The sequence below is a fragment of the Thamnophis sirtalis genome, unplaced genomic scaffold (genome assembly GCF_051295495.1).
Source record: "Thamnophis sirtalis isolate CommonGarterSnake01/CBP01778 unplaced genomic scaffold, rThaSir2_p1.2 scaffold_1, whole genome shotgun sequence".
NCBI classification, from domain to species: domain Eukaryota; kingdom Metazoa; phylum Chordata; class Lepidosauria; order Squamata; family Natricidae; genus Thamnophis; species Thamnophis sirtalis.
In genome coordinates, this window is record NW_028261381.1 from 102,054,322 (window position 1) to 102,078,519 (window position 24,198).

The 24,198-nt window shown below is 37.9% G+C and overlaps 1 protein-coding gene across 3 annotated transcripts in view; it reads left to right on the forward strand.

Moving 5' to 3' along the window:
* Positions 1-24,198, forward strand: part of TTC17 (tetratricopeptide repeat domain 17) — a 73,863-nt gene that overhangs the window by 32,217 nt on the left and 17,448 nt on the right. For 2 of the 3 annotated variants that reach the window (XM_014064941.2, XM_014064942.2), the window contains exons 5-16: positions 5,136-5,267; positions 5,782-5,891; positions 6,987-7,131; positions 7,415-7,554; positions 7,905-8,065; positions 9,018-9,130; positions 10,645-10,791; positions 10,917-11,032; positions 11,387-11,561; positions 12,712-12,789; positions 15,381-15,605; positions 17,002-17,188. In XM_014064941.2, coding sequence (XP_013920416.2) covers positions 5,136-5,267; positions 5,782-5,891; positions 6,987-7,131; positions 7,415-7,554; positions 7,905-8,065; positions 9,018-9,130; positions 10,645-10,791; positions 10,917-11,032; positions 11,387-11,561; positions 12,712-12,789; positions 15,381-15,605; positions 17,002-17,188 — 1,729 coding nt within the window. The remainder of the gene's footprint in view (positions 1-5,135; positions 5,268-5,781; positions 5,892-6,986; positions 7,132-7,414; positions 7,555-7,904; positions 8,066-9,017; positions 9,131-10,644; positions 10,792-10,916; positions 11,033-11,386; positions 11,562-12,711; positions 12,790-15,380; positions 15,606-17,001; positions 17,189-24,198) is intronic. The other variant, XM_014064943.2, reaches the window with a different exon arrangement.

The window sequence follows — 24,198 nt, forward strand, 5'->3', positions numbered from 1 at the left end:
CTGTGTGTGAGAGTATGAACATTTTAGGATCTGTATAGAAAACCACTTTGGCAAAGAAATCCTAATTTGATGTGGACAACTATAGATTTTCTAGTTGTTGTGACTGTCATATTATGTTCACTTAAACTAGTTGCGGTCACTGGATCTTACTTCTGAGTAGATATGCATTGCACCTATCATTTCAAAGATTTGTAAATTACATTTCAGATAGATTCACCCATACCAAGGCTACTAATTTTCAAGCATAATAAAAATAATTACCTCATAAACTCTTTTTAAGCAGCAACATAAAAAGCTCCAAAGCTCCAACATCTTAAACCAATGGTAAATATATTTAAAATGCTTCTAAAGTTCTTCAATAAAGCCATGTATTGTTTTTCAAGTTGTAGCACTAATAGTTGCATGTGGGTACTTTTCATGGTGTTTTTGAGAAGTGTTACAAATGATCATTTAAAGCAGCTATAGGTAGACCTCGAACTGGGAACATTCCTTCAGCAACTGAAGTTATGACAGTTCTAAACAAATGATGAATACAACTGGTCCTCGGATACCAACCATCACAGCATCCCTGTGATCACATGATCGCAATCAGAACTCTTGGCAGCTAGTTCACTGTTATGACTTGTTGTAGTGCCACATGATCACCCTTTGAGACATTCCCTGCTAGATTCTCCAGTGCACTGCTCGGAGAGTCCAAGCGTGGGTTAACACAGCATATCTGCCCTTGGACTGAGTGATGTTTTTCTGTTGACCACGCCTCCCTTTGCCTCTGCATGCTCAGTCTGAAAACTCAGTCCACCCGTTGGGACTGTTTTGGGAGTGCTCCAGTCCGAGGTCAGATAGGCTGGAAGTTTTCCCACAGTTTGGAAGAACTGTCTGCTTGAATTCTGTGGAGGTTTGAGTCGCGCTGAGAGGGCGCCTGGGCTTCCCCTGCAGCTGCTGGTCGCAAGCGCTCCAGGGAATTGGGAACCGCTCGTCCAGCGGCTGCTGGCGAGTGGCGGGGGTTGTGGGAGGCCATCCCAACCAAAGCCCAGGATCTCAACCTCCCAACCGCCATACAAGGAGCCTGCAGGCCTCTTCGCCGCTGGCTAGGGCGGTTTCCCACTCTGCCCGGCAACAGCGGCGACGGTTGAGCCTTTCGCACGCTTTTCTGGCTGAGACAAAGAAAAAGGGCGGGAGGTGGCTGCGCGCGCACCCGCCACCATTTTGAGTGCTCCGGAGCGAGGCCGAGGCGAGGAGGACGCTCAGCTCGTGAGGAGAGCGAAGATCTTCGGCAGCCTTGCTCGTGGAAGAGCGAAGACACCAGGCAGCCTCAGCGGAGATCCATCCGGCCCTCAGCGACTGCAGAACGCCGCAGGGAGGCTGGGGACTAGTCCGGGGAGCCGGCTAGTCTCCCCCTCCGAAGAAGATAAGTCTCGGGGATCCGAGGGCGGTGGGAGGAAGGAATCCGACCAACAGGCGGCCCTTCCCTCCTGAAGAGTCTGCAAGCGTCATTTGAGCCGTTTTGGCCAGCACGTGCCCATCCCAGCTCCAGCTAGCTTCCAGGCCCTGTGGGTGCCCTGAGCATGGCAGAGGAATGCAGGGAGGCCTTAGGGGAGCAGGCAGGGCCCTCCAGCAAGCGCAGCAAGCTGGATCCCTCAGCTAAAAAAGGCAAAGGGCACAAGGGCTCTAGTGACAGGTCTTCCCCAGGGACTGCAAGAGCCACAGTGGATCCCAGGGAGGTATCTAGGCCCCATCAGGCGGCAGAACCTAGCCCTAACCATCGCAGCAGGGACTTAGCTTCCCCTGGGTGAGAGGCCCAGTCCCCTGGGGACAGTGAATTCCTGTCTGAGGATGTCTATAGGTCCAGGGATCCCTCTCCAGAGGCTTCTTGGGGGTACCCTGACTCCCCTAGCTCTTCCATTGGGGAGGAACGTAATTCCATCCAGGATTCCCCATGTGAGAAGGGTGAATCCAGCTCAGGCAGGGCTGGCCACCGCAGGCCTAGCAAGCAAAAACTGAAGAAGGGTAATAGTCCTGCTCTCTCGGATGAAATGAGGGAGGTGATCTCCTTAGCCATTTCCCAGGGGATAGCCGAAGGGATTAAGCACAGGGGCTCTCGCAAGTCCAAGGCCTCCACCTCTAAAGAACCTGCATCCTCTTCTGGCTCATCCAGCCCATCTCATTCTGAAAATTCCAGTTCTGAGCAGGAGGAAGGGGAAGTTTTCGTTCTATCTGAAGACGAGGACATTACCCCTGACAAACCGGCCTTCACTGGCCTGTTCAAGCCGTCTTTATTTAAATCCATCCTGCACAAAGCGATGACAGCTACGGAGCTAGGCCCCTCTTCCAAGCCTGAGGCTGCTCAGGCTTCTACGTCCAAGGATCACAAGCATGGGCTGTTCAAAGAGACAGTATCAGCACCTGAGGTCATCCCTGTACCTGACCTCTTTATGGATGCAGTGCAGCGCCAGTGGCTACAGCCAGGCTCGCTGACCAACCCCAGTGGGGGTGACAGGGCACTGTATGCCCTGGAGGGGAAGATGGAAGACATCCTGAAATTTCCTGAAATAGATGCCCCGGTTGTGTCCCTAACTTCCAACTCAAACCTGCTGGCTGAGCTCCTAGAGGACTGAAGGCAGAGGATAAGAGGTCGGAGAAGGCGTGCCAGAAAACACACATGGCGTCTGCCTGGGCCATTAAGGCATCCACCTCTGCTTCATTCTTTAATAGGGCTACCTTATTTTGGCTGCGGCAGCTCAGATCTAAGCCGCCCCCCAGGAAGTCTAGATGGCGCCATGAGCTGACTAAAATTATTACTGCTGTCGAGTATTCGGCGGATGCCACCTTGACAGCTGCGAAATTTTCGTCCAGGGCCCTCGCCTCCAATATTACTTCCCGCCGTCTCCTATGGCTTAGGCATTGGCAAGCCGAAATGAAAGCCAAATGGAAGCTGGCGTCGGCCCCCTTTAAGGGAGGCCTTTTGTTCGGAGATGCTCTGGACAAGTTTGTCACCGAAACTAAAGACAAACGTAAAATTCTTCTTGCAACTCTTAAGAGGGGCGAACGTAAGGGGGCGGAGTCCTTTCATAAGAGACCTTACAGGAATCAAGACTCAGGGCAATCTTCTCACCCTTCCTCCTACCAGAGAACCTTTCAGACAAGGGGGGATAGACACCAGGACAGATCCTCCTTCGGATCTCGTGCTAACCAATCCCAGTCTTCCTTTCGGAGGCCATTCCGAGGAGGCAGAAACAATAGTGGTAGCTCCCGCCCCTTTTGTAAGGGAAAGTGACGGTCACAGGGGTCCTCCCGTCGGCTGTGGCTGTATGCTGGCAGGTGGGAGGAGATAACATCGGACAAGTGGGTCCTCAACACCATTCAGAGGGGCCTTGTCCTGGACTTTCTAACCTTCCCCTAGAGGAAGTTTCTTCGTTGCCCCACTCCCAGAAACCCAGAGAAGAGGGATCGCATGAGGGCAGAAATTTGCCACCTCCTTCAGATAGAGGCGATAGAACCGGTCCCCAGGGGTCAGGAGGGGAGGGGGTTCTACTCCATCCTCTTCCTTGTGCCCAAGAGCTCAGGTGGCTGGAGGGCCATCTTGGACCTCAAAAGCCTGAATCAGCATCTGGCTTACAAGAGGTTCAAGATGCAGTCACTCCACTCCATTCTGGACTGTGTGAGGGAGGGGGACCTATTGACCTCAATAGATCTCAGAGAGGCCTACCTGCATGTCCCCATCCATGCGGCCCACAGGCGGTTCCTGAGGTTCTGTTCGGAAGGGAAGCATTACCAATACAGGGCGCTTCCCTTCGGGTTATCATCCCTAGCGCCCAGAACGTTCACCAAGATACTGGCAGTGTTAGCGGCCCATCTACGCAGCCATCCGGTCCGTCTGGAATGTTATTTGCACAATATAATTATTCATTCTCTCACCATCGAGCAGGCTCACCGCGATGTCTCACTGACTGTACAGATGCTCCAGGAACATGGTTTCTCTGTCAACATGGAGAAGAGCCAGTCCCGGCCATCCACCTGTATACAGCACCTGGGCGCAGTCATCAGTAACTTCATTTAGTAATGACGAAAGAAACCACTCAACTCCATTTGTTTGAAATCAAGTGTACTTTTACTAATTATAAACGAACAGTTGCAAAGCTAAGCTGAATCTGGTTAATTAGGCACGAAAGCGAATAATATCATGTACAATTCAATCCCCTCCCCTTGGCACCCCAGTCCATAGTCCAATTATAATGCACCCAACTGTCAGGTGGGAGATAACTTCAAAAGACATCACCAGGATGGAATGCTGGACAGTTAACCTTGGCGGGAAACTCCCTTCCTCCACGTGCGCAATAAGATGGTCAGGTCAACGTCTAGAATCTTCCTCCAGCACATCATGATTCCCCTCCCAAATACCATGCCCCCCCTCCCCGTTTCAATGGCAGCTGAAGCAGCAGCAAAGCAAAGGCTGACAACTATATTTTTTGTTGGAGTACAGGCAGGTGAAGTAAATATGGTAAAATAATAACCAATTTCTATTGAATGGCATTGCTTGGTTTATTGGGTTTTATATATATATGTTCACCTCTATTATCTTGATATCAACCAGATACTTCTTACTTTATTAATGAGAATTGCACACATCAAAATGAAACCTATTATACTTGAGAAATATTATATATGCACAGTTATGCCAAAGCGCAGTATGATGGCTCAGTGTTTAAGAGGCTGGGTTTGTCGGCTGGAAAGCCAGTAGCCTGGGTTCAAGACTCAAGTGCTACATGACAGGGTAAGCTCTTGTCCTCGCCCCAGCTCCTAACAACCTAGCAGTTTGAAAATATGGAAGTAAATAAATAGGTACCTCTACAGTGGGAAGGTGACAGCGCTCTGTGATGTCATGCTGGCCACAAGACCATGGAAATGTCTTCAGACAGCGTTGGCTCAATGGCCTTGAAATGGAGATGAGCACCATCCTCTAAAGTTGGCAGCAACTTTAAAATCCATAGGGATTCTTTTATCTTACCTTCCTTTTCAATTATGCCATAAAGTTTAATTAGGTTTAAGGGAACATAGAATCTGGGGGGATTGTTTTTTTCAAAAAGTCAAGCCATCTTAAGAATTCAAATGCTAATACTTTTTCTCTTTTCATCTAGGGTATTCAAGAAAGAGTTAATCTTTCTGCACCCTTGTTACCTAAAGAAGATCCTGTATTGAATTACCTATCAAGACGATTAGGAAGAAGTATAGAAGAAATAGGACATTGCATATATGAAGGTCTCTTGAAGGTATTAATGTAGTCACTACTTTGATCAGCATCATCTAGATGCAGCTTTTTAAGCCTGGGCAGCCTGAGGCCTGAGTCATCTTTCTGTGACCCTAAATGTCCCTTTTGACCATGACTACTGAAAACTGACAGTACAGTTTCTCATCATTTTGAGATGGGAAATTTATGAAGAGAATGGAATTACTGTTATAACAAGGCATATCCCAGTTATAAAATAAGTCCTCCCACAAAGCCTAACATGTATTTGTGTATATGATATAATTCCCTCCAGTTTGCAGTTGTCATTCTCCTCACAAAGTGCAGCTTCCAAAAATTTCTTTACTCTCTTTTAAAGGCCTGATGCAATACATACAACAGTATGATATCTAAAAAGTATCTGGGGGAAAAATAACTCCAACAAAGTTATAGTTATATACACAAAGATCATAAACACGGAGTGATGTTTAAAATCATCTTGGGGCCATATTTAGATAAAAGAACATCATTTCTTTCCACGTTTATTATTCCTTTTACAGAATTCATCATCTTGGGTGTTATACAATATGGCTTCCTTCTATTGGAGAATAAAGAATGACCCGTATCAAGTAGTAGAATGTGCAATGCGAGCTCTTCATTTTTCTACAAGGTAAGATACATATGGGGAAGTGATAGATAGACTTTACTAGGAACATAATGAACATATAATATGCAAATTAAGTGAATTGATTGTGGTTTTCATGTCACTTAGGATTGAGAGGAAACGCAGTTATATGGGCTCTCATGCACTAACTTATCATTATTATATTAATTATTAAATTAATGATTTCATTTTTGAAATACAATATGAATGGGGAAACTGAGAATTTCAGGGTTAATGGGCTGATTATATATACTATTGCTGTTTGCCCTTGTTCAGTTTCAGTTAGAGGAAACAAATACCAAGATCCTGGAGGAAATGTGTAATATAAATTGATCAGTGAATAAATGCAACATTTAATACATTTAAGTAGTATTACTTCATCTATGTAATACATTGGCGCAATCATTTCTTATTAGCTACTTCTAATGTACAGTAATGCTATCAGTTATTTTGAACCAAATTATTAAATATAAATTTCACAAGATGCTATCTCTGATTACTCAAAATAATGTCTTTCAAAGCAGCTGAAAGTACACTCCTAACTTTAAAATGTTTCCTAGGCTAGAACGTAAATGAATGTAATTATAACTTACTTTACTCTGCCTGTAGGATAATTTTTTTTATTAAAGTTATTATAACTCAGATAGATAGATAGATAGATAGATAGATAGATAGATAGATAGATAGATAGATAGATAGATAGATAGATAGATAGATAGATAGATACAAAGATTCATTCAGACTTAAATTTTCATTCTACTATTAATTGGAAATGTTAGCTATATTGTTGCCTTCTTAGCATTAGGTTAAACTAGTAGTCCTATCTACAAAATACCTGCTCTTCAATCCATGTGTTTAAAGTTACTCTTTGCATAGCAAACTAGATACAATTTACAATTTGAAATAAATCCTTCATATTGGGTTGGGCCACCAGTTTATCAAGCCCTGTGTATAGTTAACGTTATCAATTTGAATGAAATGCATTTCTCCATAGTTTAAGACTACTTCTTACTTCTGTTTTATATATTAGAAATCTGTTAGCTATTTAGAAAAATAAAAAACCAAAAATTATAATTATTATTTGTTTCTTTTCTCTTTCAGGCATAATAAAGATGTTGCATTGATTAATCTGGCGAATGTATTACACAGAGCGCATTTCTCAGCTGATGCAGCTATTGTAGTCCATGCTGCTCTGGATTACAGTGATGTCTTTACCAGCTATTATACTTTAGGAAACATATATGCAGTAAATAAGACCTTAATTTCAGTTCTCTCTTGAATAATGATATTGCATTATTTTACTCTATTGCAAATTATTCTGACTTAAGCTAGTAGATCATTTATATCCTATTAGGGAAGGGGAACAGGAAATTCACTGAACTAATAACACAGTAATTATCACTGTATCTCCAATACAGTCATATGATGAAATTGCTAATTAAGATAATTGTTGAAGTTCCATAACTGATATGTCTATTATAACTTTTATTTCAGCTGACAAATCTTTTTCCTTCTCAATCTTTTTTCAGATGCTTGGGGAATACAACCACTCAGTTTTATGTTATGATCATGCTTTACAGGCCAAGCCAGGGTTTGAGCAAGCAATTAAAAGGAAGCATGCTGTCCTATGCCAGCAAAAGCTTGAGCAGAAACTTGAAGCTCAGCATAGGTAGGCCTTTCTTCATTCCATAGTCATCAGAGGAAAACTAATGGGTTTCTGCACTTACATCATATTTAACTATTCTTGTATCAGTTATATATTGTGATTTAAAATATGATTAAAATAATGTATAACCTTATTTTTAAAAAAATAATTTAAAATTCATTTTTGTTTCTTGGTTTTCTTTCCTTTTAACATTGTTATTTTTTGAGGTAATAATAATAAAATTAATAAAAAATGGGAAACTAGTGTACCATTGGGTCTAGTAACAACAGTCTAAAACAATACATCAAAATTAGTACTAAAGTTCATTTAAATTTAAAGCAAGCTGAATGGAATTTTCTCTGATGTTTTTCAAGATCACTTCAGCGAACATTAAATGAATTGAAGGAATATCAGAAGCAACATGACCATTACTTGAGACAGCAGGAAATCTTAGAAAAGCACAAACTAATTCAGGAAGAGCAGATCCTGAGAAATATTATCCATGAAACACAGATGGCAAAAGAGGCACAATTAGGTATCTGTTTATATAACAAATGTTCTTAAAGAAACATGCAAGCCAAATAGGCATCCATATCTATTGTCTAAAGAATTCCATTCTGCTTCAGAAAACCAAGGTTTCTATGTTCAAATAGACACTAAGCAGAGTACTTTCCAGATAAATGTTAGCATGATTTTAAAAATTGGTTATTGTTAAGTTCAGGTTTATTTTATCAAAGTCAGCATTTCTTTATCGATAAACATTTGTAGAAATGTGAAGGCTTTCAGAATCTCATTTCAAGCATTAAGGACTTGTATTCTTCCCAGAAAGCCACCGTCAAGGCTGACTCGTAATACACGTCTACTCACAGCTTGACAACAGAAACGAAGGGAGGGAGGAGGAGAATGCTTGGAATGTATTGGGAGATGAGGAATCTTTGTGAGCTGTTTGCGGCCTGAGAAGGTCCTGATATTTCAAGGCCATACAATGGGAACCTTCTGAAGGCGCAGACTGTTTTCTCAAAATAAAAAGAATGTGTTGGATTGGTCGACAATGGACAATGAGTGGCCCACATGGAGAAAAGAGGAAATTGCATGAAAAGCTCACAGTTAGTTTTGCTGCTTCTGTGCCTGTATGGATCTATCAGTAAAGTTGTACTCTTAGTAAAATAATATCCCAGGAGTTTCTTTTGCTGCATATGCCAAAGGGACAGTTGACAGCTACCTTGCAAGGTCAAGGGAATAGCAACAGTCCCTAAACTGTGATTTCCTTTTGAAATAGGTAACTACATTGTACAAAAGACAGAGGTGTGCACATCTCTCTAAATCTATAAACTTGCAAAATGGGAGCGCTCTGAATTATTTAAAGAGTTCCAGAAAAACCTGAACTATGTTGCAGGTTTTTGTCCTGTAGCTCATTATAGCTGTTGTCAAACAAATATTTCTAAATATTCTATCTGTCCATCTATGCCTGTTTATATATCTTGCAGGAAACCATCAGATTTGTCGTTTAGGCAATCAGCAGCACAGCTTGCATTGCCAGTGGGACCAACCAGTCCGTTATCACCGTGGCGACATGTTTGAAAATGTTGAATATGTTGAGGTTTGTCTACACTGAATTTGTATTTGTGACCCATGATTTGTAAAGGTGAACAAAAGTCATCATGAGATGCCTAAAAAAGGGGGAGGTGTGCTAATCTGTTTCCATGAAGTTACCAGTAGCTAGGCTTTTAAACAATATCTAACCTGCTCCCTAAAACTCTATTTGGACTCTCAGTTCCATCCTCTATTAGATTCCTGAGCACTGCAAATGTACATTTGAATCTGATGGAATTATACTAGAGTATCATTTAATGTGATCTTAATTTCTGTTAGAAAAATAATCCTTTGTAGTTCTCAATTCTTTATATCCAAATAAAGCATGCTGACATTCCTTTTGGAACGAATGGCTTTTTCAGAGTCTTCTGACATAAACTTCCTCTTTCCATAAAAAATATATTGCCACGTGCCTTTAACTCATGGAAAAATGGAGATTCCTCAGTACCATGATGTGAAGTAGGCATTTTTCTTTCCATAACACTACCTTTCTTGAAGCTTAAGTAAGAACAGATGCCAAGCTAAAATCACTTTACCTATTTTATTTTATTTTATTAGATTTTTATCTCTCCCCCATGTTTATTACTTTATAAGTAACCCAAGATTGCAAACATACATAACACTCCTTCTTTCTCTTTTTTTTCCCCACAACAATATTTTTAGTTCTGGAAAAGAAAAGTAAAATACAGCACATCCCTTGCGTCTTAATTTTATAGATATAATTCTCAATCTGAGCCCTTCCATAAATTTCCATCTATTCACCACTCCTTCCTACCATTCCATTTTTTAAATACAGAAATGGAATACTATTAATATTTATTGAATATTGCTTTAAAACAATTAAGAAAAAATCACTTTTAATAAAACTGTTCTTACAGTTAAAAATAATCATTCTCTTGTACATATCATCACATCATTACATCATTAATGTTAAATTTGATTATTTCAACTCCAAATTATAGATTGGGGAATTGTTTATCGCTCAGATTTTATTGTGATGCCCTATAGTTCTTTTAAGTAAGTAATTAATAAATAAATTCCCTATTCTTTAATGCTATCAATTGCCTAGAAGAATTTCTTTTGTAGCACTTTAACATTTCTATGTTAGCACTTATCTGCCTCTCCTTAGGGCTTCAGAAGCAAATTATGTGCGTGAAGAAAGAAGTGTTGGAGAAGGTTATCTGCTCCTAGATCCACAACCTTCTACCAGACATATGTTCCCTTGTTTGCTTGAATATGCATAATATTTTTTTTTAAAGTATTGCTTTCAATTTCTGTTACATTCAACATTTTCAGGAAATGTAAAAATTGTGATATATGTACTAAGGAATTTCTTTGCATCTTAGGCAATTCAAGAGCAACCCCAAAAATCATATGTATTATTTAGTTTAGATGTTTTGTGAATGTTCCCAAATTTCCAAGTAAAATTGGGTCTAATTAATTTTTGTAAGAAATTTTTTTTAATGTCTTTGAGGTTTTAAGTTCTATCCTTCATTCTCATTCCTGTATTGCTGTTTGCAGTTCGGTGGTGATTCTTCAATTGCTACAATGTCATCTGTGAATTCTGAACTTCAAGTCAACAGCAGTGACTTCAGCCATTCCTTGGAGTCCTCCCCTTGGGTTCATTCTGTATTCTCATTATGGGGTTTGGAAGCTGATGATTATAGGGTAAATGACATTTAAGTAGAAAATTTTGCTCCCTGTTTTATTGTATCATATTCTAAAAAAAATTACCTAACATCAAATAAGTGATGATTAACAAAATCACGTTATATTTTTTTTCCTTTGATTAGGATAAGCAGAATATTATGTGGCCTAAAAGATCAGATTGTGTAAAATCTTATCCAGCTATCCCTTCCCCAGAGGAATTACCAACTTATATCCTGCACCCAGAAAACAGGGATCAAAGGTAAAAATAATGCATTTTATCTGCTTCTTTGTTGTACTTGAAGCAGTTTATATTGCATAGTTTAAAACATCTTAATGTAATAAAGCACAAACTGCACTATAAACTAAACAGTTGTGAAATTATGAATCTTCATCAATTATGAAACACGTCTTAATAATTACACAGATTTTATGATCATTTTCAATTTGCCATTAATTATGTGACCTCATGGGAGAGGTCAAACTGCTCTCTTGAGTATTTGTAATTAAAAGTTCTGCCTCTACTAGTTTCCCCACATGGATTTAGCTCTGCTGTCTGGGATTATTACTCTGCAATCTGAATCATATGGTTATTCTACTGTGTTTTCATTATTAGAATTCATTCATTACTTGGCAATCCAGGAGAAGATCTCACACAGACAGAATTTAATGAGCCAGATTGTTCTTCCATTACTGATATTCCTAACAGTGACTCTGTGTATTTCTGGATCAAAGAACTAAACAGCCATCTAGATTTAACAGAAAAGATGCCAGATGATTATGCAAAGCAAGTAAGTTTATTCTTGTAAACATGTGCTAGTTTGTTAGCATGTACATTGTCTATGTTTTATAAATAGATACTCCCCACAGTAAATGTTCCCCATATAAAATTCAAATTTAGAAACAGATGAATATTAAAAAAAGGAAACTATTATAAGATTTGTGTTTTAGTTGATGATAATAATCCGCATTGCAATTTCCCTGTTGTTTTCAAGATGGTTTTGTATGCATGATACATGCAACTATTGAAACATATCCCATATTTAAAAAGATCATAATAAACTATGAACCAAAGGTAATGCACACTTTGTACTACCGTGTTTCCCCGAAAACAAGACAGGGTCTTATTTTCTTTTCACCCCCAAAATAAGTGCTTGGCCTTATTTGTGGGGAGGTGTTATTATTTTTGAGGTGCAGGAGGCAGTGAGCATGGTCACCTCATGGCTGCCGCTGTGTTGCAATATTTTCAGGAGAGGGCTTATTTTAGCGCATGCGCTAAAAAGCCTGAATGAGCTTATTATCCAGGGAGATCTTATTTTCAGGGAAACAGAATACTATGAAGTATAATTTTTTAAACTTTGCTTATGGTTAAGAGATTGATTGGGAACAATTAAACACCTTTACTCAACTTTAATGCTAGGTTGCCATCACCCACCAATCAGTGATGGTAGTCTCCTAATATTAAAATATTTTACATTATATAATAATTATCATTTCATCTTCTGCCTGTCTATTCACCGTGAGAAATAGATGAAACTAAAGTTTTGGGGGAGAATAAGGCATGGAATAAATGTTGCATTGGGCATGAGAGAAGGGAAAATATATATTGTGCAATATTTGATTTGTACCCCATTTTAATTGATGTTTTTACAACCACATGTAAAATATAGCTAAGGCGAAAAACAAACAATATAAAACAAGAGATCTGTATAACCATTGCCCAGTCTCTGCCAGACCTCAGGATCAGTGACAAAGCTATTTAAGTCCACGTGAAAGGCTGACAGAGGCAAGATCAATATAATCTCTGGAGAAATAATGTTCCAGAGAGCTGGCACCACAGCATTTAAGATTTTCAAATAGTCTTGTCTTTTATACAAAATCTTATTTTTTTCTTCAATAAAAGCTTTTTATATTTTCTGTTTAAAACAATTTTTCATGCAGATCTTATATTCTCGTGTCAACAATCAGTCAGTTACACAGCAACAAATAGGATCACTCATCTATCATGCCATTTTAAAGGTGAGTTCCATTCTTTATAAGAAAGCCTTTGGGTTTGTTTTTTGATGGTGTGATTTATTGTTATGTAAAGTTCCTTGTAAAAACAGTACAGAATATTGATTACTGACTTAGTAATAATTGCAAGAATGTTTATGCCAAGCAATTAATACTACTTTTATGTTCTGAACTTCAAGCCCACAAAAAGTACTTCTGTTTAATATACTTCAGTCTTATCATTTTCCTTGCCTTCTGGGCTTTTCCAGCTCTGTTTTTAAATCTGTTTCAAGTAAGGGCCATAATGTATACAATGCTCCAGATTCTGATATATAATAGATTTGTGTTAATTTTATGCAGTTTTATTTTAGTTTGTTTCTGTCCCCTGCATGGAATATACACCCACTGCATACTGAACTATTGTCTTCATTGATGTATTTATTATCTTTTTTTATCCTAGTTAGGTACAAACATCTGAAATCCCCTCTATATGTACAGTATGTATGTGAGATTAAAGAACTTTGTCCATCAGAGCAAATTTTGCACTAATATGGATATGTTTACATTTATTTAAATTGAACCTTATTTATTGTTTAATTAATATCCAGTTTAAAAGGGGGATTCTGAATCACAATCACCTCAGGTTTTCATAATCTGAATACTCTGCTATCATTTCCAAACTTATTTGTCTATTAGTGATTACTACATTACCATAATTTATGAACAAGTTAAAAAGCATAATCCAAGCATAGATTCTAAAGAGCACTGTTCCAGATTTCCACTTTTAACCAGTTAATAATTCATAAAATAACAGTCCTATTATTCCATAACTGCCAAATTTGCTGAAAAGCCTTTGATGAAAATTTCATCAGATATGTTTTGAAATTGCAGCTGTATGGTGTCAACAGGTTAAGCTTCATCCACATATCTGGTGTTATATTTGAAAACTTCTTGGAGTTTGTTGAGGCTTTATAAATACTTATAAAATACCATACAGTTATATGCCATGTGATTAAAGGTAAAATAATATTAAACAGTTGAGGAATGACTATGCCTCACCATATAAGGTATTAGAATAAGTAAGGCATAGCAGAATGGTTTTTTTTATTTATATGCTATTCCATTTTATGAATGCTAATCTTGACTCTTAAAAATTATAAAATAATAAATCCTAAAGGAATATATGTACATAGATACTTTTATCATTGTAATGTGAGTTATTTGATTAAAAAATACTGACTTAAGGGATATTAAAATTAAATCTGGATTTAATAAGCTATTCAATTTATACTCTGCCTTTTTTACTTAACAGGGTATTCAAAATGACTGATAATTAATTGGATTTGCATGCACTGCTTCATAGTAGAACAGGATTTTTTAAAATTCATATAAGTCAATCAAAACTGAGGGAGATTGCCATTGAACTTTCAAACCAGAAGTCAGGGATGATGTACTAGTGGGTTCCTCCACTGAGCAAGAAGTTGGTGTAAATAATTTGCAAAATCACTGCCACGATTACTTCTGGATTCTTAAATTATACAAAGATTTTGGGTTATGACCATGTTTAGCCTTTAATTGGCATGATAGAAATCCTTGCTCAAAAATATTGGGCTGGCAAAGGCAAGCGTGACCCGACAAAAGCGCGCTGACAAAACCGCGTCGCTAAAACTGCGCCGTCATCACCGCGGCGACAACAGTGCGGCGACAGAAGGGCGCTTTAGAACAGTGCGGCGACAGAAAGCCGATTTAAGTTAAGGTAAGGGTTAGGGTTAGTGTTATGTTTAGGGTTAGGGTTAGGGTTAGCTTTTGAATGCTAGTAAAAGCATTTTGCTGAGCGCTTCGGAAGGTACGGATTTGCCCTCCGCGGTTATGTCGGCGTGGAAAAGGGCTTCGCGGTTTTGTCGGTGAACCAAAGACAAGATTTAAATGTTACCATACTTAATTTACCATTAAAATTAATTGTAACTAATATGATATTAAAATGACAATTTAATAGCAACCTTAGGCTGATTGTAGAAGCTGGAATCAAGATATTCAGGCGCTACATGTAGCTGTGGAGTCCCATCACTACCGTTATAGATGATAGGAGAAAAGGTTATTTTTGTTTTCTCACTTCACTAAAAGCGTTTTTCAAGAATGCAAAGAAAAGAAACTGAATGTGGAAAAAAGGGTTACTCTCATCTGAGAAATGCAAGTCATACTGTTCCACTCAATTCTAGATTTGACCTGTTTTACAAATAAGTTTTGTTAAAATCCAGCTTGTTTCTAGTTCAGTATTGTAGAATTAAACATATCTCTCTTCCTAGTTTTTATCTTATGTTTTGCCATTTTTCATGTTATATTTATAAATGCTACTTTTAGTGTAAGGAAAATCCCAAACCTATTGCTTTAGTCTCACTCTGGAAAGCAAGAAAAAGCCCCATTCCTTTCAATAAAGGAATTTTAATTGTATATGCAACTTGTTTTTGTAAGCATGACTTTTTTTAATTAATGGAAATGCTTTAGACGTGTATGTGCAGCTAGATTGACAAATGGTAAATACTACAACTAACAGTGAAATTAATAAGGAGGATGTTTACTCTTTTTCTTTTTTCTTTTCTTTTTCCATTGACTTTTAGGCAAGGGAACCCTTATGGCTGGTACTCAATGAGGCTAGCCTTTATTGGCGTGCACTTGGAAATGGCACCTTTGCCTTTACCTGTTTACAAAAAGCATTTAACTTGACCCCTCATGAATTTCAAGATATTCCTTTAGTCAACCTAGCAAACCTCCTCATTCATTATGGCTTTCACCTAGATGCCAGCAAGCTTCTCCACAAAGCTTTAGCCATCAATGATTCTGAGGTAAGTGATTTTTCTCAGAGGAGAAAAGCAAAATTTCCTGTCTCCACTTTTGCTCTTTCATAAGAGTTTCAAATGGAAATATGGAAGTACTCCTTTTATTCAAACTTTGAAAAGCAGGTTTTTGCACTACAGGTATTTCTCCCCTCCCCCTCCCACCTTACGATCATTTATTTAGCTAATTTTCACAAGAACAAATTTATCCAGAAAGAGTATTTATATTAGAAATTCAAAAAGAGGCCTCTGTAGCCATGTGACTTGCAGGGGCAGCCATTTTTAATTCTGTGACTCCTCTTTGCCATTCGGGGTTACAATATGCAATTTCCTGAAGCCAGCAGGGTTTTTTTTTCCCCTGGTAATATAGCCAAACAAGATCTGGTGATTTTGCAGCCAGCACTGAGTTTGTTTTTGGTTTTTTTGAGTTTAGCAGGGTCAAGTTTTTTTTTAATGTGATTCAAGCCAAGAGTTCTGTAAATTCCCCACCCCACACCCCATGCAGCTACCTGGAGACATTTGAGCTGACTAGCAGCTAGTGATTTCTTTTTTAAAAAGCAATTGTAAGTGGAGAGCTCTGGGAATTGCCTTGGAGGCAATTTAGTTCCTCAGCTAACGGCAGCACCAGAAACAGTTGAGGGCAGCCAGCAACAGCAGGGAAAGCCTGTCCATTCAGTAAAGGGTGGCAGTGATCAATTAGCAAATTGTGGGAAATAGTCAGCTCTTGGTTCATTTAATGACCAATTTGAATCAATTAACAAATTTGATTTTAAAATTGATTCATTTGATGAATTTTTTGACTTATGGGCAGGCTTCATTAGGGTTGTACCTTGAGGACTTCCTGTATTTTGAACTAGGAAATGAATGTTTGCAGGACTGTTACTTCTTATCTAGTGTAAACCAGGAAAACTATGAAAAATAAAGTTTGAATACATAACATGAAAGCAGCTGTTTTCTAATTTTGGCTTTTTTCCTTGTCCAGAAGGTTTCAGAAGGATTAGAATTAAAGATGGTTTATGAGCTGTAGTTAGGATCCAAGAAATATATTTAATAACAACTAGATGGATAACCTCACTGTAGTACAGAGAATCTCTTTCTTTTCTTGTCATCCTATTAGTTTGCCACTCAATAATTTTAGTCTTCATTTGAAATTAAAATTGTGTTAATACAAGAATGTATATAGCCTAAACTATTTTGTTAAAAAAAAGAATGCCCAAGAAAGTAATTACTGTAAAAATTCCAGTTCTTTTTATCACTTAGCAGTAGAAGAGTTTTTAAAAGATTAGGAGTTTTTTTCCTGAATTTCTTGGAAAAGTTAAAGCTACATAATTAGCATAAGCAAGTGAAATTCTGGCCTTTTCTCCCATGTGTCTATATTGAGAAAAGTTTGTTTTTCTCCTTTTAGCCTCTGACCCTTTTGAGCCTAGGAAATGCCTACTTGGCTCTGAAGAATGTCAGTGGGGCTTTACAGGTTTTCAGAAATGCTCTAGATATTGCCACCAAATGTCTTGAGTGTGAGAGGAACCTGAAGCTGATCCGTTGTTTGCAGTTCTATCCATTTCTGTACAACATCACGTCTTCCACCTGCAGTGGTAAGCTATTATTGAAAATATTCCCAAATTAATATCCTAACAGCTCATTTTTCCCATAGTTTCTATAGTTATGTTTGGTCACTATGTTTGCCCAATGTTTCTCAACCTTAGCAACTTCAAAATGTATGGACTTAAGAGAAAGGAGGAGAGCTCTGCCCAAAACTTTTGAAGACATGAGGGAGGAATATGAATTAAAGGATGTATGGTGTGATCTCCACCCACAGAAACAACAATTTACTTTCTATTCACATAGACATCAATCTTGTTCTAGGATTGACATGGCCTGGCTGACCCCAGAAATCGTGGATTTGATTAAGGAAGCAGCAATCGAGGTTAATACCTGGGCTGATCATAATCCACTCTTATTGGTGTGGAAAGGAGTAAGACGGGAGGAAGAGAAGGTGGATGATGAATACAGAGATAGTGAAAGAACAAGAATTTCAACAAATGTTTAAAAGGGAAATGAGTTTTTTTTTTTTTTGAAGAAAATAGGAAGGGAGTAACCCCACAAATACTTTGGGATATGGCCAAGGCTTATATGAGAGGCCTAGATATTAAATATACAATAGGCACACAGAGGAAAAAATTAGAAGAGAGGGCAAAATGGGTAGCCAAATTGGAGGTGGTAGAAAAAGCCTTGCATCAGGATCTACTAGATGATAGGAAAAAAGAAGAAATGACTAGAATTAAGCACGGGATATCTCTTCTAGACCAGGAGGATGTTGCTCGGAAACTTAGTGGAATTAAGCAAAACTTTTTTGAGCATGCTAACAAACCGGGTCGTTGGTTCTCTTATAGACTTCGGAAAGAAAGAGAGAGCAGACGTATAGCTCAACTGCAGAATAGTAAAGGGGAATTAGTAGAAACCAAGGGGGAGAAACAGGAAATTATTCAAGGTTTTTTTCAGCAACTATATAGTAGAGAAGAAATTTCTGAGGACCAAATTAAGGAATTTTGAGATAATGCAAATCTACCCAAGATCTCAAATGAAGCGAAAGGGGTACTAAACCAAAAGATAACAATAGATGAATTAGAAAAGGCAGTCAAAAAAATGGAAAACAACAAAACTCCTGGCATGGATGGTTTGCCAGTTGAAATCTATAAAACTTTTTTGGAAATCTTAGGACAAGGGATGATAGTAATATTTAATGCTGTCTTGACGGATTCTATCGCACCAAAATCGTGGGCTGAGGCCTATAGCAATAGCAGTAGACTTATATACCGCTTCATAGGGCTTTCAGCCCTCTCTAAGTGGTTTACAGAGAGTCAGCATATTGCCCCCAACAATCTGGGTCCTCATTTTACCCACCTCGGAAGGATGGAAGGCTGAGTCAACCCTGAGCCGGTGAGATTTGAACCGCTGAACTGCTGATCTAGCAGTAGCCTGCAGTGCTGCATTTAACCACTGCGCCACCTTGGCTCTATATAACCCTTTTGCCTAAAGCTGGAGCTGACCGTACCCAAATCAAAAATTATAGGCCCATTTCACTTTTGAATGTGGATTATAAAATCTTTGCAGCTATTCTGGCAGATAGACTTAAATTCTTCCTTAGTAAATTTATACACCCTGATCAGAACGGCTTCCTGCCGTCAAGGCATTTGAAAGATAATGTTAGAATTATTTTGGATGCCTTAGAATATTATGAAGCCCGGTCGGATAAACAAGTGGCCTTTATGTTTCTTGACGCACAAAAGGCTTTTGATTGGGTAAATTGGAAGTTTATGTTGTCACAATTAGAAAAAAGAAGTTTGGAGAAAACTTCTTAAATGCAGTTCGGGCAATTTATGTACAACAAACTGCAACATTATTGGTAAATGGAGAAGAGGCGGGCAATATTGAGATTGGTAAAGGCACAAGACAAGGTTGCCCGTTATCCCCCCTACTGTTTATCCTCACATTAGCACCCCTTCTTAGAATAGTGAGGAGTGATACACAAATTAAAGGGTTACGAGCTAAAGCTCGGGAATTTAAGGTCCAGGCTTTTGCCGACGACCTTGTTTTTATTCTGGAGGATCCTATGGCTTCTGGGATACAACTTTTACATAAAATAGAGGAGTATGGTAGGATAGCGGGGCAACGTATAAATAAAGAGAAGACAAAACTGTTAATTAAGAATATGAGTTTGAACCAGAAAAGGGAAGTACAAAGTCTGTTAGGGATTAACATGGCCAAGTATTCGCAATACTTGGGAATTTGGCTCACGGAGAGATGTTCCTCTATCAAGGTAGATAACTATATGAAATTGCTACAACAGGTATCTAAGGATATGACTAATTGGAGTGGTAAACAACTGTCTTTGATGGGCAGGATTGCGACAGTTAAGACACATGTAGTACCGAAATTTTTGTTTCTGTTTCAAACGGCACCAATTTTGTCCAATTTTTTTGGACAAAATTTTTTTAAAATCTTTGGAGACAATAGTGGCTCGATTTATATGGCAAGGCAAGAAAGCACGAATTAAAGCCCAAATGTTGCAAAAACGTAAAGAACTGGGAGGCTTTGGAGTACCCAACTGGGAAGCATATTATAATGCAGCAATTAAGACATGGGTGAAGGATTGGGTGACGTTGAGTAGAAGGCGCCTATTGGCTATAGAGGGACATGACCTCCCCCAGGGATGGCATGCCTCCCTCTGGCAAGAAAGAGATACCCCCCCTTAGGTACTTCATGGGACATTATATTCAGAAGATTTTGATGGGGGCCTGGGAAAAGATGAGGAAAAAATACTATCTTAGGGTTCCGTGCTGGTTGGCACCGTTAGAGGCCTTAATGCATCCCAGTGTATTTAATTGGACAAGAAACATAACATATAAAGACATTATGACAGAAGATGGCAACATGAAAACTAAGATGGAATTAGAGCAGCAGGGCAGGAATCTGGAATGGTGGGAATATTTACAGGTTAGAAACAGGTTTAAAAGCGATAGGGTACGGTTTGGGATCTACCCAAACCCTCAGGGGCTAGATAAGATTTTGTTTGGTGGAGATAAGAAAATGTTATCGAAGATTTATCAGTTTTTGACCTGTCAAGATGTTAAAGAAGAGATGGATAAAAGCCTTCTAATAGCGTGGGAGAGAAACTTTGGCTATGAGATTGAAATGGGCAAATGGTGGGATCTATAGAGTAAGACTATTAAACTTACAATATCTACAGCATTTAAAGAAAACATATACAAGATGATTTGTAGATGGCACTTCCCCCCAATGAGGTTAGACGAAATGTTTCCTGGGTTATCTCCACTGTGTTGGAAATGCGGAAGAAGGGATGGCACATTCTACCATATTTGGTGGTCTTGTACTGAGGCCACGAAATACTGGAGAAGGATTCAAAAATGGCTAAAAGAGGTTACTGGGGCAAGCATGGAATGGAAACCCGAGAATTTTTTATTAAAGCATAAAACCAGAAAACATGAGTAAATCAATATGGCATTTGAGCCTACATATAATTGTCGCTGCAAGAATAACTTATGCACAATTTTGGAAATTTACTACCATATAGTCGAAAGATGCCATAATTAAAAAGATCTATGAATGTGCAGAAATGGACAGAATGACGGGTTGGCTGAGGGACAAAGGAGAAACGGAACATTATCTTAGCTGGAACCTATGGTATATGTGGGTGACAAGGAGAACAGCAGGGACTTAAAACGGGGAAAGTCAAATAGCAGTTGTTAACAATGGGAACTAAAAGTGAACATGGGTATTGTAATAGATCCCTGAATTTTGTAACGAGAAGATGCAGCTTAGAGACTAAACAATGAGTAAGGAAAAAAAAAGTTGGGCTGTGAATGACTGTCACCACGGGGCGGGGGGGGGTTATGTTTAAAATTGTATTTGTATTTGTATGTTTTACTCTTTAAAAAAATTGTATAACCAATAAAGATTACTTAAAAAAAAAAATGTGTGGACTTCAATTCCCAGAATTCCTCAGATAGAATGACCGGGAAGAGAAATTCTGGGTTTTGAAATCCACTCATCATAAAATTGCTATGGTTGAGAATTACAGTATTAAAAAAAGCAATAGCTCCTGCAGATTTTTTTTTAATTTAAGTTTCATTAAGAATAATTGTTTCTTTTTTTTTTCACCTTGGCTATTTCCAATTTCAGTATCTCTGCACATTTTCTGATTAGATCATGCTAGATATTACCTAGATACTCTTTCCAGATCGTTGCCTCTATTTAGGACTGTTAATAATGTTTTCATTTTTATTTAAAAGATGCTAGAATTTATGTAGCATTCATGCAGCATTCATGTATACTGCTGTAGAGGAACAAAGAGAAAATCCAGTATTATTTTTGTTGACTACAGGATGTCATGTATTAAATATAGATAATATATTAAACCATGTTCTTTGGCATCTGCAATACATTTTAAAGTTTTAGTTTCCAAACCAAATAGTGAAAAATCTAAAATAAATGTGTCTCCGTGCATACTTGTTCCTTAATACTTTGCTTTATAATTTTTATGTCATGCCCTAATCCCCAAAATGCATGCACTCACGCACACATTTAATCAAAACAGCCATTCAAATTTGAGTGAAAGGCATGGTGAAACCATATTATTATTAATTCTTTTTAAATAATATGCTCGAGCCCCAGTTTATTATAAAATTACATTTTTCAAGGACCTAAAACCAAATTGCAGTGTCGTTGGGATTTGGTTGTCATATTCTTGATAAGTACTGAATTTAAAATCTGACTACCTAAGAATCTGGGTTTAAAACTGAAAAGTTTCAGGATTGAAGGAGTAGGACAAGAACTTCTTTGCGTATACAGTTGCTTATTTCTTTCTACTACTTTTCTATACTACTTCCATTCTCCATTAAGTATCTACTTCCTTTCTTCTTATTACTGTAAATGTTAGCAAAATATTTCCAGTTCTTGGACTAAAAACAGAAAATACACATAATACTACAATACATCATACGGGTATTTACAGCTTAAACCCTAATATTTCATCCATTTCCAGTTTGCTAAATGCAGATTCCTCTATTTAAAAATGAAATGACAGTTTTGGCTAAAGAACTCTGCAATTAAAATCTGCATAACTATTAGGATATGTGCCTTTTTTATGCTAGATTTCTTGTATATTTTGGAAGCAATAGCCTATTATTATATTTTACATACTTAAACAAAACCTGGGGAGATAAGAACTATAGCTTTCTTTTTTTTAAGCTGTTTTCATTTGTACGATTCTTAACAGCAGGACAGGTATTAAGATAAATGCTTCAAAATGCATTGCCAATTTTGTACTGATTGGTTTTCATGTGGATTATACTTCTGACTTTTATTAATAATTTTGTCTTCATAAATATTCAAGAACTAACTGTATATTTATAACTTACAAATCAATTTATAATTGATCTATAACTGTAGATAAATAATCAAGCTTATGTAATATATGTTGTTTCCCCTGTTGCTTTTCATATGCTCTGTGGCTGCAGGGGCAGTAACTTTGTGCTGGGCTCAGGCATCCCTTCAGTCCTGTCATAATGTTGAACAGTAACTGAATGAATGGTTGTAAGTCAAGGACTATCTGTATTAAAAAAATTATCTCACACTGCAGAATAAATATTATGATACTTTAAGGAAAATAATGCTTAAAATTAAAATATACACAGTGAGTTTTTCCATAAAGAATGTTCTGTATTATTCATAAGACACTGAATAATAACTAAAAGTATTAAATATTAATACTACTGTTGGAGAAGTGTGTTTTTCCCTCTTTGTTTCATTGTGGCAGCAATATATGTCCTAGGACAGTGATGTCTAACCTTTTTGTCATCATGTGCTGAAAGCACACACGCGCACCCATAATGAAATGCCCTTGCGCGCACCCCCCTGCGTTCCCCTCTGTGCATGCGCTTGGATCCCACACATGCGCACGCAGTCCCCTCATGTGAGACCCAAAAACCAGCTGGCCAGAGGGAGGCACGCATGCATGCACATTGGAGCTGAGCTAGGCGATGGCTCATGTGCCCGCAGAGAGGGCTCTGCCTTCCACCTGTGGCACGCATGCCATAGGTTCACCATCATGATCTTAGACCATAGTTAACCTAATAATGATTTCTATTTTCCTTTTTCACTATTTAAAATAGCATATATGATTTATTAGGAGACTATATTTCTACTTTCCAGATAAAATTATATTACACTGAAATGAACAGAACACGTTAATAATTATTATCTTATGTCACATTGGTTTTAGTTGGAGTAAAGGCATGACTAAAAAATTCTAACCTGTTATAAAAAATTGTTTCATTATACAGTAAAATAACTTTACTTTTACTATAAATTAGTAAAGTAAATTGGCCTCTGCTTTTGTTGCTTATTTTAATGATCAGTAACCAGAATTCATTTGTATAAAGAATTTACTACCTATATTTATTTAGGAAGTCAGAGTGAATAATTATTCCTACAGCTGATTTTTGCAGAATAATAAATTATGAGAAAAAAATAATATGAAATAAGATTTTAAAACTACAGTTTAGATCACAAAAGTTTGCCAACTTTAAGCTGTCACCATTCACTATTTATTATCCTCTGTCTTTTAAAGGACATTGGGTTATTTTGGAGGCATTAATTGAAATTCAGGCCACAATACTACTTATTATTCTGTTCTATATATAGCTTCAACATAACCTGAGAAGCCTTGCAATTAGCGTTTTATAGCCTTTCTGCTGATGATGTTCATAATTTAAATTTAGAAAACCATCTTCCATGTTGGGCCTCATTTTCAGATAATGTTGAGAACATACTATGATCTCTGTCCACGTCACAAAAAGAAAAATCCTGTTCTATCCAATAATGCAAGAAGAAAGATAGGTGCAACTAATTAGGTTGCTAACTTAACCATTTCTAATGGTCAAAAGGATGTTTTTAAAGAGATTGTGATATTGTTATTCATCCCAATACATTCTTAGAGGAGCAGAGAAAAGGTTTGTGGTCATATGCCCCATTTGTGCCATATTGTGTGTAATTTTCTAAAATATAAAATGCAATGACTAGG